Source organism: Aotus nancymaae, unplaced genomic scaffold, assembly GCF_030222135.1.
Source record: "Aotus nancymaae isolate 86718 unplaced genomic scaffold, 86718_ANA_hifiasm-v0.15.2.pri h1tg000029l, whole genome shotgun sequence".
Taxonomy (NCBI): domain Eukaryota; kingdom Metazoa; phylum Chordata; class Mammalia; order Primates; family Aotidae; genus Aotus; species Aotus nancymaae.
Window position 1 is genome coordinate 67,947,167 of NW_026988442.1, and position 16,425 is coordinate 67,963,591.

At 35.5% G+C, this 16,425-nt stretch overlaps 1 protein-coding gene across 1 annotated transcript in view; it reads left to right on the forward strand.

Moving 5' to 3' along the window:
- The window catches only part of GTDC1 (glycosyltransferase like domain containing 1), a 406,979-nt gene that overhangs the window by 207,330 nt on the left and 183,224 nt on the right, over positions 1-16,425 (forward strand). The window contains 2 exon segments of the mRNA XM_064382799.1: positions 1,870-2,037; positions 5,534-5,707. Coding sequence (XP_064238869.1) covers positions 1,870-2,037; positions 5,534-5,707 — 342 coding nt within the window.

The following is a 16,425-nucleotide window of genomic DNA, read 5'->3' on the forward strand; positions in this document are numbered from 1 at the left end:
CATAAAAGACAGAATAGAAGGAGATGAGGAAGACAGAATAGAAGGAGATGAGGAAGGATTACTCAATAACTAGACCCACAATTTGCCATGTATTCCATTTTAAGGAAAATAATGTTTGAAATTAATATTTTGTTGTTTCCTCTGCTAAAGGTAACATTTCTAGGTAAGCAAATATCTTCATATTTCAGAATTGTCAGTATAATTTTTAGAGAAGATTATACATGGTAGTAGTAGAGGGAATATGTTTGGACAAAATAGGGCATTATTTGACCTTTTTTTTAAAATTTGGGTATAGACAGACAATTTTAAAAAATAAATGCATCTCCTTGGTAAGGTTTTTTGTTTGTTTGTTTTACCTTAAAGAGATAAATTATAACATTAATATGGCTATGTAGGTTTAAAGAGGGATTGCTGGCTTTTGGTCTTATGTGCCTTTTTTAGCCCATGAAGAAGACACTTGAATTCCTACTTATGATATATGCACTTATTATATAATCATTCTTCTTATGTGAAAGGCTAGTGCAGCAGATCATATAAACACCTGAAGTTAGCCATTTGGCTTGTCAGCAAGGGAGGATTTATAGTAGTTGTAATCATGGTAATAACAAGGATGATATTTTGTATTTATTAAGTACAGAAAAAAGCACTTGCAACGTAAGTGGTCCGCAACCAATTCATATCTGTGGTGTAATGAAAAGCAGTTTGAGCCTAGAAGACCAGCAGTCTCTCTGCTTTGCCGCTTTCTACCTAGAAAAAACTCTTAACCTTCTTGAACCTGATTGTTTAGAATGGGAATTAAAGCCATAAAGGTCAAATGATGTTACATTATGTTATAAAGGTGACATTCTATGAAAATTGTGCCATCTGAATGTCCTCAGCTGCTCAAGACCTGTACTTTGTCCCCCTTTTTTGTGTGTGTCCATATGTAGTAGGCACCTCATTAGGGAAACATTTCCCAGTTGTCCCAGACAATTAGTATTGCTTTCTGTTTGTTTCTCTAATGCTTTGTGTATGTCTCTATTACAGGCAGCATTAATCCTGCTAAGCTGTCTTGTTCATCTTTTCTGTTCTTCCTGGTTAGACCCTGACACATAGTAGGCATTTAGCAAATGTATGTGGAATGAGAAAGTAAATTGACACTTTTTTCATTTATAAACATGGATGGGCAAGATTTGTTTCCCTTTTTCCCCTAAAAGCAAGGAATCAGTCTTTCATCAAATTTTTATATTTATGCTTTATTAAGGGATTTTACAGATCATGCCTCTGGTACCATTAGCAGTCTAGTAATGGAGAACAAAAGATGTTTTAAAAAATACAAGTATTGTAAGATACTTTACAAGTGAGGGGAGGGTAAGAAAACATGCCAAGAGAAAAAGACCATACTAGATAAGTCTATTGCATAAATCAAAAGGGTTTATGTCATAACATGAACATGTGCCATTCCTGCTCATACACTGAATTTCAGTAGTTGGTTGCATAAAGAAGGAAAGTGTAATGAAACTGGCAAGCAAAGTATTCCCCAGTCAGCCTTATCTTTGTTCCATTTGTCCTTCAGATAGAGCTTTTTTTTTTGCCTTTTTCAATAAAATCCATCCGGCATTTTTTTTTTTTTTTTTTTTTTTTTTACATTTCTTAGTAACTGCACTGAGAAGACCAGTGAGATTTGGGACCTTTATAGTTCTAAGCAGCTGCTTTTTAAGAGATCAAAACTTAGAATGCTGCTACACGGTATTAAGGCTCAACTATTGATGTGTCCCTATAGAGGATATGTTTTTTCTTGGGGTGGGAAGGGGAAAGAGGAGAGAGAAGAGCAAAGGATGACCCCTTCAAGCACTTGGGACAGTAAACCCCAATTTCCTTGTTTCCTAGGATCCTCTTTGCAAGCTCAGTGCTTAACCTGACTGAACTGGCTGCCCTTCGGCCTGACCTTGGGAAACTGAAAAAGATTCTGTACTTTCACGAGAACCAGTTGGTATATCCTGTCAAGAAATGTCAGGAGAGGGATTTCCAATATGGATACAACCAAATTCTTTCATGGTAGGTATGGATTGTATCATTATATTTGGCCCTTTGCTATTTTTTTCTTTGTAGGTGGTTACATTTTATATCTGGAGACCTACTACTGTATACCTTTTTTAAAAGCACCATAAGGTAGGTGCAAATATTTAAACAATTTTTCCTTCTACAGTATATGTAAGATCACAGCTAATCATTTTATAAAAATATATATATGTAACCATCTAATTATATGTTGAGCTAATTATCTATTTTTCACAACATTCAAAATAGAATTAAAAGGTTGGCAGGGGCCTTCACCCCTTGATTTCATGATCTATTGCTTAAGGCATTTAGAAAGGGCAGCTAGTCAACTCTTACTAATCATGATCACTGTATTCGGTAAAATCAAAATGGAGTTTTACAGAGAAATAAAAATTAAAGTATACTGGAGCAACTCGGGGTTTTGCCTCCCTCGCCTGCCTTTTTTAAATTTTTTTAATTGTAAGACAGAGAAGACTATCGAAAATGAATCTTTAGGTAGTGTTTTCTTTTTTACCTCATTGAGTCTTCTGAAATGGCACAGCCTTAAAATACCATGACATTTTGAAGGTGATGGTCCTTCTCTGTTGTTACTTTGGCAGAATGTATCTCCTGAAGCTTAGTTAATGAAAGAAGTTAATAACAACTCTGAAGTGGCTTTGCTATTGGATCCTATTCGTGTAACTGCAACAGTCAAACAGAATCTGTTTGTCAGTGATTTTGTACATTTTATTCATCTTTATTAACAATTATCAGCAACTGGGATTGATGATGTGTTTAAACAGACCCCCAACTCCTGCAAGTATGTTTCATAGTTAGTTGACATAGAAAAACGGCTATATTGTAATAATTCTGTGTTGTGTGCATTTTGTGAATGTTTTCCTACAATCATTTTTACAAGCTGCTTCAATTATGAAGTAGCAGTGCTATCAAAATAGAGTGGAACTGCTTCGCGTCAAATGTCTCATAAAAAAAGCAGCCGTTTTAAAATTTCATAATAAAATTAAAATACTTTATATTGAAACAGAGAATGAAAATATGTTTTAAAAGTGAAAATAAAATCATTTTGTGCTTTATCAATATGGAAAACATTTGTAATCTTCTTTTGATTTCTTGAATTAGCATCATTCTTTTCCTCAGATAGTATGTGTTTATTACCCCTGAGAAATCACTGGGAAAAAAACTAAGTCTATTTTTCCCTTTATGGGTGGCTTTAAAGTTAATGGAAGTTACATCCACTCATATCAGGGAGGAAATGTACCAAAAAAGATATTTCTGTAAACTATCTTGGATCTTTAATTTAGCATAGACTGGATTTTTAAGAATGTAAGTCATTGGGTCACATGCCCTTTGAGGGAAGCTATCTAAAAACAATTCAGCTCTCTATTCCTCCTCACTTTCATAAAACATTATTTTTGCTCATAGGAAATGAGACTATAAAAGTTTTGTACATGATTTTTTAACATTGCTTTTTCTCAAGAGGGTAAACTTATAGACAAGCTTGGAGAGAGAGAAGTGGACTTCATCATCAGTTGGCTTCTTAATGGGAAAAAAATGGTTCACAGTTGTCCAGAGGAAAAATAAGAGTGTCAAAAGGCAGTCTGGTTCAGATTCTCTTTGAAAAGTATGACTCCTGCTTCCTCAAATGTTTCTTCAGTTTTCTTGCTGACTTCTGCTTTTTTGGCACTGTCAGATTTCTTTCTTGACTGTGTGGCAGTTAAGGACTTTAAAGATGACTGACATAAACACACACCTTAAACGGAGGTTTCACTAACCCTCTGACTTATGAACACATGTCACAACTATATATTATGACCTGTAGGTCGCTATTACAATATGTGACATATGGTAAAAACAGAATAGCTGTAAAACATCCTTCAACTTTTGGTATATTATTATATTGGCTTCCTTGTTGTGTCAGCACTTCTGTGACATTCCTTTGTATTATTCGTGTTATAATCACCTGCACCCCCCAAATTTGCACTAGGTAACAACTACTAAACAATACTTGTATGGAAAAGCAATTTTTTCAGGGGAGGCATGGGAGTAGCAGACCAACACTCTTTCTGTTCATTTTTTATTCTGCTGTATATTAACATTTTAATAGTAAATTTGGCTGTTTCAGCAAATATGACTTACAGTAAACTGAGGATTGACTACGGCATTCCTGTTCTGTAAGCTGTATTTGTTCTGTGGTGTTTTGCAGTCCTGTGGACATAACATGTCTTCTTTTCAGTATTATTGATCTATCATATTTAGTGTGGAAGAAAACTAATTGCTTTGTCACTTTAATCTTGTATACAGATGCTCCTCAGCTTACAATGGGATTACAGCCTGATAAGCCCATTATTATAAGTTGAGAATATTATAAGTTGAAATGCATTTAGTACAGCTAACCTGCTGAACATCATAGCTTAGCCTAACCTACCTTCAACATGTTCAGAATACTTACATTAGCCTACAATTGCACAAAATCATCAGGCAGCACAGTCCACTGTAGAGTATTGGTTGTTTACCATTGTGATCATGTGGCTGACTGAGATTTGTGCTTCACTGCTGCTGCCCAGCGTCGTGAGAGTATTGTGCACATACCATTAGACCAGGAAAAGATCAAAATTCAAAATTCAAAGTATAGTTTCAGTTGAATGTGTATTACATTTTCACAATTGTAAAGTTAAACAGATCGTAAGTTTGAACCATTGTAGTTGCAAACTGGTATGTATTACATTTATTTTGTTTAATTTGAAGATCCATGGTGTTGCAGTGCTTTATAATTTATGTATACCTTTATATAATCAGGACCTAGAGATCTGGATTTCTGGACTCATTTCTACCAATGTCTTCTATTTCTCTGGTTAGTCCAATATAGTATATGATAGTGAAACAAGTTATTTTGGGATACCATAACCCTTCCTGTGTAGTCCCAGAACTTTTAAAAACTTAACACAGTTTCTTGTAGTAAAGGCTAAAGGCAGAAGTAGACGTTAACCAAGTAGCACTGAAGGTATCATGCCGGAGTATGAAAGTAGTTTGGGTCTGAATTAGTCTCCTTGAAGCTAGTGAGAAGTGTGACGGATGTTCTGTTCTCGGTAGTATGGTGTAAAATGATGCACATCACTGACATAGAAATTCAACATGGGTAGTTGGGCCATGAAGAAAAAGGAATTGCTGTACGTAATGTTGTTGATAATATAGAAAGTTCCTGGCATTGTGGAAAAATATGCTTTGGTTTGGAGTCTCATGCAATCGCATTAAATCATTCCATTTCCCTGTTGCCTTGATATCTGATGCCACCAATCAACTCCCTGTGATATAACACTAATGAAACTAACTTAGCTATTAGAGACATTTTGATAGATACTGATGGGAAGTGAAGAGTTCTTTGCAAACCTAAGGTGTAGTATAAACTCTGATTAATATATAGAGGTCTTGGTTTATAAAAATTGCTTTGAATGAGTCTGGGCTCATCATTTGCATTTGTCTTTTACCTTTACAGCCTGGTGGCCGATGTGGTTGTATTCAACTCAGTTTTTAATATGGAATCATTTCTCACTTCCATTGAAAGATTTATGAAACTGATTCCTGATCATAGACCTAAGGATCTGGAAAGCATCATCAGACCCAAGTGCCAAGTTATTTACTTTCCCATCAGGTTTCCTGATGTGAGCAGGTCAGTATGTTTGACTCTGTTCTCAATATTGTGTCATAAATTATTCCTCAAATGTATAGAAATTGATGTTTTTCATGCCAGTTTTAACTTTTCAGCATAAGTATGGTTAATTAGAGAATTGAGTTCTATCTCACCATGTTGTGATTTACAAAGATTTTAAATCATCATGTGTCTAACCCATCACTAAATAGTTCAGATATTGAGTTCTTCCTTTCTTTTCTTTTCTTTATTTGTTTGCCAAAGTACCTTGGTGTTTTCTTTCTTTATTTTTTTTGTTATGGAAGTCATTATCAAGCATATTTCTCAACCTTTGTGTTCAGCTTATGCCCATTGATTTATACATATGATAATAACTATTCTAGGTAAATCAGTGTTAAATCTCACTGCTTGGATTAGTTCATTTCCCATGCTATTTTTAAATTTTTTCTTATTTTTAATTATTTATATTATCTTAATAAAGAGTTAAGTCTTCTATATTGGTTTACACATGTACCTAATTGCCATTTCTCTTTCTCAGTTACTAAGGACGTTTTTTTATTACCCCTGTTGCTGGGTCCACCTTGAATTAGCAATGAATGATGTGGCTCAAAGGGAACATTCTGGAATTCCTTTTCACTTTTGATTAAACCTAGCAAAACTGTTTTTACTTCCTCTAGAAATATTTCTCCCATGTAAACAGAAAGTTTACTTCAGTAGGACTCACAGTAGCTGGAGATGCTGCTGTTTTTTATTGAGTGCTTTCTTAAAAGAGTTCAGGAACAGCTGTTTCTTCCTCATCTCTGAAATGAAGGCAGGAAAGGATTTAATATCCATACATGCTATGCAGGAGGTCACCATTAATTTCTGTGTTCTGCACTTACTGAGTTCACTCATATTTTGTGGTAGAAACTGTAGTCATTATTTGCACCCCTATTGCTGATTTATTTGAGTGTCTTATTTGTTAATATTTCACTGAAGAAAAATCTGCCCCATTCAAAATCAGGTTAGGGAGTCATAAAATTTAAGTTAGACCATCTTGCCGAGTCTTTAGAGTACAGAAAACAGGGGCCCAGAGAAGTAGAGACTGGCTTATATTAACCTTGTCATTGTCTCAATCTGGATTAACATTTAGGCCTTATGACTTCTGATTCCAATTTCTACTTACCGTTCAAGCTTTCTGTCATTACAGGTCATTTGTCAAAAACAGTTAATGATTTATTTACTGTTTTGAAAACTATAAAGCTAAGTGGAGCCACGATCACAAGCAATTTGAAGAATATATATGTAATTATGTATATTATCTATGTATTTATAGACATACAGTTTTCTTATGTGTGATGAGAGAACTTCAGCTTTTGAAAAATATAATAGTTATACTTTGCCTATGATTAGCTAGAACAGATATATATCTGCATTAAAAAAATATGAACCTTATATTTTGGCATAAGTTTTAAGTTTTTTTAATATCATGAATAGGCAAAATGCATATCTATAAGTGAATAGGTGGTTATAGCTCATCTTAATTATTACTGCTAGAGAATTCTAAATAAATGTTTTAAAATTCATTTACATCCAATATGTTTCTACGTCATATGTTTAATATACCTGTGGCAGTTGAATAGGTTATTCATTTGGGCAATATTACCATAAAGGAATCTAGCTAAATAGAAAAAGGTTAAGAAATATTGTGGCCAAATAACATTCATAAGCAAGGTCTTAGCCTAGAGTGTTATTTGAATTATTTTCAAATGGTAATTTGCTTTATGCAACCCAAACTCATATAGTGTAAGTAAGTGATTATTTGCATGAATGACAATCATTCTAACGCCTGCAGTTTCAAAACCATATTATTTTGTTGAGATGTTGAAAAATATTTAGTAATTCCAAAGGCAAAATAACCAAGGTGATTAAAAAGTATTTTTGAATGCTTATATCTTTCTCCCTATCCATATATCATTTGGTCATAAGAAAAATGAATTTAACTAAAAACAAAGCAAAAGATACAGTTAAATTATTAATCACTGTGCTATATAATATAATGGATATTAATTAGAGAGGGGAGAAAAGCCATATTTCCAACAAAATAAATGAGGATTTATAGAGTTTCTATCTGTTAAAACTCAGAGCATGTCTGTCACCTGGAATTTTTGGTAATACTGGACTTATGGGACCTACTGCTACCCCTTGGCTTCCTTACTCTTCCCTTGCCTCACTCCCAAAGACCAGATAAATAGTAGCAAGAGAGTGTATTCCTTGAGAACATTTCATTATATGTTATATGTATTGGATATTTTGGGATGGGAAAGCTCTTAGATGCCATAGTTACATATACATGTATTTGAGTTTTGACCACCACTTTCTAGCTCTGTGATCTATCTGTACCTGTGGAATGACCTTGCACTTAAGTTCATTAGTGGTTGTGATTAAACCATCTCATAGGGATGATTTAGTGATTAAATGAAATAATGCATACCATGTACCTAGGATAGTGCTTAGCATACAATAGACCCCCAAGAAAGGTTATTTTATCTTATTACTCCCCCCCAACTTCCATTAATTTATAACCTAGCATATTTATTGGCATCTGAATATAGAGGACTATCTTCCCTCCACCTCCCACTGTCCTATAATTGACACATGAAAATAGAGAACTACTCTCTTAAAAGGTGAATCTAATATAAATAAGGAGATTGGTTTACTTATTTATTTTCTTTATCACCTTGATTCAAACAATCCTTTGGCCTTACCAGACCCCACCATCCATTGATTGAGCCAACTTTCACCCTTGTCCTATTTTCTCTTTCTTTGTCAGCTTAACTTTCTTATTCCATCATTATGTTTACTCTCTTGCATATCCTCTCAAATCTTTTACGCCTTTTGTTTCATATTTGATTGGCAAAAATCCTCGTCTGTTTAAATCTATTTGTTCATATACTTTCCCCCTATAATCATGGACTAAACATGACTGGAGAAAAGCGTGTCATACTTATTAGCATGTTCTAAATGTGTGACTCCTAAATTCAGATGAGCCCTTTGAGCTACCTGGCAAGCATTTTCCTTCTTCTAGGTGATTAATCATGCCTCCTCCTTTTTTTAGAACACTCTAAAAAATACCAAATCTTCTATCTTCTTTCTCAGCTGATTACTGAGGAAATAGAAACAATGAGAAGACAACTTTTATCTGTTGATACTACCAGGTCCACCCAATTGTGTGCTTCTTCTGGGTGCACATTCTCCATTTTCATACCTGTTACTAGGGATGAACTGACCTCGATTCTGTGTAAGGCCCCATCTCCATTTCCTTTCCAGAACTTGTCCATGCCTCATACTCAAGGACTACTGTCCTAGCAATTTTTCCTGGTCTGTTCTGCATCATCAGTTTTCCTTTCTTCTGAATTATTCCTAAATGTCTTTTGTCTGAATCATTTGTATTAACATACAAAAATGTTATTATTGCATCTTTAAATTTTTTTCCTCCTTATTCCAGTTCCCCCTTCTACTACTGCCTCATTTCTCTCCTTCTCTTAGTAGCAAAAGCTCTTAAAAGAATTGTTTATACTTGTTCCTTCTAAGTTCCTTCCTCCTGTTCCATGTTAAAACTATTCCACTGAAATTGTTTTAGTCAGGGTCACCACTGCCTCTAAGTCCTTGGTCAGTTCGTACTCCGCATCTTACTTATCATAGCAGCAGCATTTGACACACCATGACACATTCTTCAGTTGTCTTAGGACACATAGTCCCCTGATTTTCATGCAGACTGCTGCTTCTCAGGCTCCTTTGCTGATTCTTCATCATCATCCTGACCTTTTAACATTGGAACCACTATGGCATTCTTTACACTTAAGGGGTTGGTGGAGGAAGAGCCCAAGATTGAAGTGAAAAGAAAAAGTAAGAGTCAAGAAGTCAACACTGAGATAATTACCCAGTGAAACAAAGGGGAGAGAGTTCTTTTGTTTTTTTTTTGAGATAGAGTCTTGCTCTGTCGCCAGCTGCCAGACTGGAGTGCAGTGGCGTGATCTCGGCTCACTGCAACCTCTGCCTCCCAGGTTCAAAAAATTCTCCTGCCTCAGCCTCCCGAGTAGCTGGGACTACAGGCATGCACCACCATGCCCAGCTAATTTTTGTGTTTTTCAGTAGAGACGGGTTTCACCATGTTGGCCAGAATGGTCTCAATCTCTTGACCTCTTGATCTGCCCACCTCGGCCTCCAAAGTGCTGGGATTACAGGAGTGAGCCACCCAGCCCGGCTGGGTAGAGAGTTCTAAGGAGATAATCAGTAGTGAATTCATAGCGGTGAGGTTAAGTAAAGTGATGACTTAAAAATGTCCTTGAATTTGATCATTAAAAGGTCAGTGGCATCCACCCTGCATTCTGTTGAGTCACAAAAATGTTTCATATGTATTCTCATGGCCAAAGAAACTGGGATTTAGGTCTGGATGAAACCTGTGTCTTTCTGTCTGTCTGTCAGTCTGTCTGTCACACACACTCACACACACACACACACACACACACACACACACACACACACACACACACACCCTTCTTTTTTATTTTATGGATGAAGGCAGCAAGGCCCAGAGAAGTTATATGTCTTCTGGCAATCACACAGCTAGATATAGGCAAAGCAGGAACTAGAAGTTGTATCTCAAAATCTTCATCCAGTGCTCAGCCCACCATTTATTGTAAATACAGTTTTGGAGGTCTTGATTATCTGATTTTTCATCTGACAGCAGATTAGCAGCATCAGATTGGGGGTGTGATAAAGGCAGGCTCACTGACAGCAGTAAAAAGTGACAGCTGACTGACAGCCTGACAACAAGGGAGGAGAGAGATAAACCATTTTGAAAAAAAATATATGGGAAGTTAAAAAAACATAGCAGCTTGGGGCCATTCTGTGGCAGGGCAGGCAACTCTGCACATCAAGTAACCCCTGCAGACATTTCTCCATGATTGTACAGCTTGTACATCAAAAGGATGACTGTGATTTATTAAGAGAGATTAAATGGCAACTAGTAAGTTTCATTTTAAGAATGTAGGAAAGTGCATAATCCACTTTTGGCAGAAATTATAAATGACAGCAAATGGAGTTAAACATTATACCTTACTCTAAGATGTGCATGAGCTGTGTTCCCCTAAAGGAAGACAATAAACATCTAAAGCCTTGCTTGTGCAGTTGTAATATCCTTCAGTTTTCTATGACCAGGAGACTTGTTATTAAGCTATCTTTTTTAGATCTCCCTGATTAGAGCTTTGCCATTGACCAAATTTCCCTTTTCTGCTGGCTTACAGGCACTGGCTTCTTCCATACTGAAGGCTTCCAGGCCTGCAAGATGATTGGTGGTCAACAAAACAGATTTTGTAATATTAATATCAGAAGATAAATATGATCCTGAGTCTTGGTAGATGAGAATTACTACTGGAATATATTGCAAAAGACTATTTTATGTTAAAGGATATAGATTAGATTGGCAATTTGGCAGTTTTGCTGTGTGTTTCAAGAAGACAAATTTCCTGTGGAATTCAATGGTGCCGAGTTTGTCATGGAGAGGAAGAGAAAAAAGGGAGTAATCTTGCAACCTACTAAACTAGATGCTAGAGGAAGCCAGTATTTTCCTACTTTAGATCACATAATTGTCATAAAGACTAGTCCTAGCAGAAGTAGGGAAATTTTAAATATCCAGACCTTTCTGCAAGTCTCAGTCTTATGAAATCAGAACATTAGAAGAATTTGTTGCCTTTCTTTCTTTCTTTCTTTCTCTCTCTTTCTTTCTTTCTTTCTTTCTTTCTTTCTTTCTTTCTTTCTTTCTTTCTTTCTTTCTTTCTTTCTTTCTCTTTCCTTCCTTCCTTCCTTCCTTCCTTCCTTCCTTCTTCTTTCTTTCTCTTTTATTTCCTTCCTTCCTTTCTTCTTTCTTTCTTTCTTTTTCTTTCTCTCTCTCTCCCCCCTTCTCTCCTCCCTCTCTTCCTCTCCCTCCTCCCTCTCTCCCTCCTTTCCCTTTCTCCTTTCCCTTCCTTTCCCTTTCCATTTCTCCTTTCTTTTCTTTTTTTTTCCTTCTGAGAGACAGGGTCTCTCTCTGTCACCCAGGCTATAGGGCAGTGGTGTGACATTGACTCATTTCAGCCTAGAGTTCCTGGGCTCAAGTGACCCTCCCATCTTAGCCTACTGATAGCTGGGACTGCAGGTGGGTGCCTTATATCCAGCTAAATTTTTTTTTTTTTTTTGGTAGAGACAGCATTTCACCATGTTGCCCAGGCTAGTCTCCAGCTCCTGGGCTCAAGCAGTCTGCCCACCTTGGCCTCCCAAAATGCTGGGTTTACAACTTTGAGCCACCTTGCCTGGCCTTACATTTTGCTTTCTGACAGTGTCATCTTGTAGACAGTAGAACTAGCCATAACAGCTAACCCTTATTGATTCTTACTTTATGTTCTGCATTGTACTAAATGTATTTATTTTACATATCTTAGCATTTTATTAATATCTTTACAACTTTGAAAGACATTTCCTGTTGAAGAAACTCAGGCATAAAAATGTAAGTAACTGTTTATCAGTGATCACACATTTATCTTTTCAATCACACACAGATTGTAAAGATACTTTTTAATACTGTTTTAGAACCCAAACTCTTAACAATTTTGCTGTAACTACCTTTCTCACAAAGAGAAACTCTGGTCTTTAGTACTTGACTTTGAAGAGTGAAGAACAAATGATTTACAAAAGTGAACTGACAGAAAGTGTGAATGAAAGTGAGTTATGTTATGGTAACGTTGTAAAAGAAAGAGCTCAAGTCTTACGAAAGCATATTTTTAAAAGGTTGAAGTTCTGAAAATAAAGATACATCAAGAGGAATGGGAAATTTTAAGAAAGAATTTTGATAGAAAATTAAAAATAGGCCTAAAGAAGCAGAATAGGAGGAATACCTCAAAGAAACAGCTGTGGTCTCAGGCTGTGATTTCATGTGTAAGAAAACATCTATTTTTATTGTATTTTTAAAGTTATGTCTCATTTACACAAACTCTCTTGCCTCACAACTTAGCTTATAGCATGAAACATGTCTTACAGGGTAGTGCCCAACCCATCACATTAGATGTTAAGGATGGGGCAGACTGCATCTGCACAGCATCAGACATCCTCCATCTGTCCCCCCACAAGATTCTCTACTGAAGGAGTGTCCATGATTTTTATGTCGCTAGATTATCCTCACTTCCAACAAATTGGATCATATAAGAATGTATTATAGACTTGCAGCAAGTTACAAAATAGCATTTCTTATCCTTGAAAAAGATAATCTCTTCCCAAGGAATTCCATCAGGGAGCTGTGAATAGAGTGTATCAAAGTGAATATCATCTTCTTCCTATAATATTCAGTTGGATTATAGGTGAAGAGAGACAAATGCCCAGGCTGTCAGGCTATTTGTATATATTTATATATTGTCTGCCTTCTCTGTCCCATTATATTATGGAAAAAGTTAAAATTTTTTCATTATGGTTGCATATAATTAATGTAAAAAGATCAAATGTTTATGTGTCCTGTGGAGACCTTGAAAAAATTATCCACTTGTTTAATTTTTAATGAGGAGATGAATGGATGCTATGTCCTTAGGAGTTTAAGTTTAGATTTTGAGTAAATTAAAGCAAATTTACTTTAGATTGAGAAATATATACTTTATCTGGGTTTCAGGTCCAATTTTGTTATCACAGAGAACATCCAATACATCATTACAATAGAATTTCATACATTTTTGTGATCATTTCACTGTCTGTTCCTATTTCCCACCACATTTGATTGTCAGAGTTGCCACAGAGTAAACAAGAGTGGGTTTTACCTATGAATTTCCTCAATTTGTAGTAGATTTTACATCCCTGGAATAGGGATTATATAAAGAGCATTTGCTTTCCTACCTCCTACATTTTTGACATTGAAGGAAAGAGGGAAAAGATGTTGGTCATTTGGGGTAACCTCATTTATCAAAACCCTACAAATTTCTCTGCATGTTTCTCTTCATCATTTCTATGTAGCTGAAATGAGAACCAGAACAGCGGTTTATGGACTTTGCCTTACTAATTTAGAAACAAAAATAGGGAATTTTAAAAACAGTGTGAAAACTTTAAATGAAAACTCCCAGGCTGTGCAAACAAAGGCGAGGCGCCTAAGGGCTTTTTGAAGAATTCTTATTAAAGAAAACACTATTTTACATTGCAAAGCAGATGTGTCAGAAAACAACAGCAGATTTGTAATTCGAGAATTTGTGGATTGATAGGACAGAAGGCAGCCCCGATGGCTCCCCACGGAAAACTTTTTGTTTTATGCCATCAAGAGTTCTGCTTTTGGGGAGGTTGCCAGAAAACACCTTAATCTTCTTACCACATGTGGTCATATTTCTCAGATATTTTGAGACAGTATTAATGTTAGACATATTAGTAAAACTACTGCCTTTGCTCTATGAAATAATGAAATGGGTACTGTCTTCTTCAATATTAATCTAAACCTATAGTAGAAGAAAAGTTTGACTTTACAAATGTAAGCGTAACCATATTTGCTAACAGTTATTTTGGCTTTTCAGAATAAATGCAAAAACGTGTTTCTTTTGAATGTCATTAAAAGATTATAGAATCATTGTATACAAAAACTTTTGATAATTCTAATGTGTAACACTACTCACTATCAAGAAATCTCCTTTATATCTAATACAAATCTTTCATGCTGTGTTAGATTGTAATTGTCTTCCTCTTAATTATCTTTAAGAGACAGTTTGATTGTGTGTGTGTGTGTGTGTGTGTATGTATATGGTTACATGGAATAAACTCTTATTTACTCAAAACATATTTTTGAAATGAAATTATTCATGTTAACACCTAATTACAGTAGTTAGATTTCTGCTCTCTTCAGTTCAGCAGTTATTCCACCAAAAAGAAGTGCTCTGAATTCAGTAGCAACACTAAAAACTGTGATTTCATTATAAGATGATTTACCCTATTCACTTCAAGTATAAAGAATATTTCCTTGATTTTAAATCATAGACTTAATGTCCATTTTTTTCTTACGTTCTTGTAGTCCTGTCCTAAGAAATGTGGGATAAGAAGCAAAGGTCACAGACAATGCAGAGAAATGACTAAAAATTAAAGAACATACTCAGCTAGTGACACCAGCCCTAAGGGCATCATGGAGCAGGGCTACTGCCAAGTACAGATGAATGTCATTCAGCAGACTCAAAGAGGGGAATCAACAGAAGGTCCACCTGGTCTCTTTTCCCCTTGTCAGACTCAGAGGGCATCACTGAGCTTCCCATAGTGCAGTGACTGATGAGCAGTGTAGGCCCAGCAAGGCAAGAGCAAAGTATAAGTTATATACTCTATTCATTAAATGAGGGCTATGCATAATGCATGCTGGAAAGATTTCAAGTGCATTATTTTGAAGAATTAAGCATTGGTTGTCTTTTAAAAAGTCACTTATTCCAGTCATTCCATTTTTGGTAATGCTGAATTAAAAGATGTAAGTCAGTAGTACAGTATACAGGGATTCCAGTTTGTGTTTTATGTCTTACTACCACTGTTCAGCCTATGGCAAATTACTAAACCTCCCAGAGCCCCTGTTTCCTCATTTATGAGCTGAAAATTGAAATAGCAGCCCCCTCACCTTAGGTGTGTTATGATGATTGAGATGATGATTATAATGTGTTGACTACAACCTACAACTTTTTGACAGATTTTAGTATTATCACTACTTTTGTTATCTATTGATTAGCTTTTTGTCAAGTTTATCCATTCAACATGACTCCAGCCTGAAAAGTAAAGGGGAACAAAATTCAGAAAACTCTAGTAATTGTATAGATCTAAAGTTTATCACTAATTCAAATAAATAAAAAGATAGAGACTGTCTTATAGTCTACTAATCCATATGACAGCAGCTAAATGGTATAACTTAGCAATGTGAGTACTGTGTCATGTGACAAGAGAAGTCACGTACTACGGTTCTGTGACATCTGCCCAGCGTGTATGATATTCATACATTCCACACGGGTGATGAATGATGGATAAGTGGAGATCAGTACAGAAGTTATTCTAGTTGTTTAGTATTCTAGTTTAGAATGCTGGGAAATGTTCTGTGAAGTTTTCCATTAAAAAAAAAAACAATTTGGAACATACTGTAGAAAAATAAGCTATTACCCAGAATAATCTCTTACCCAGAGTGGCTCATTCCTTAAGAAATTCCTGATAAAAGACTTGTTATATAGAAAATTCTTTAAAAATATGCCTCAAAGGAATTAGGTGTAATAAAACATACTTCACAGTAATTTAATTTTTGAGTTTTTATATATATCATTGTTCACTCAACGTCTACTAAAAGTTTGTTGTTTATGTGCTAAATACAAGATATTCTGGGATATAACGATAAATAAGACAGAGTTTCTAATCTTAAGGTTAAGAACTTTGTAGAAATAATAGGCATACTCAGGTGACTTTAAGTACAAGATAGAAAAACGATGTGATTTTTATGGCATTTGAGCTGGACAGTAAGACTGACTGAACTCTGGGCATAATCATAATGGCTATCCTTTATCAAGTGCTTTTTCTGGGCATACACTTTATGTACATTACTTTTTGTCTTTGCCAAACCTCTGGAAGCTAGGTACTATTAATCTCATTTTGTGAGTGAGGAAACCGAGGTTCAGAAGGTTAAGCTTGCCTGAAATTGCATAACCACCCAAACTGTCTGACTCTAATACATGCTTCTATTAATGCCA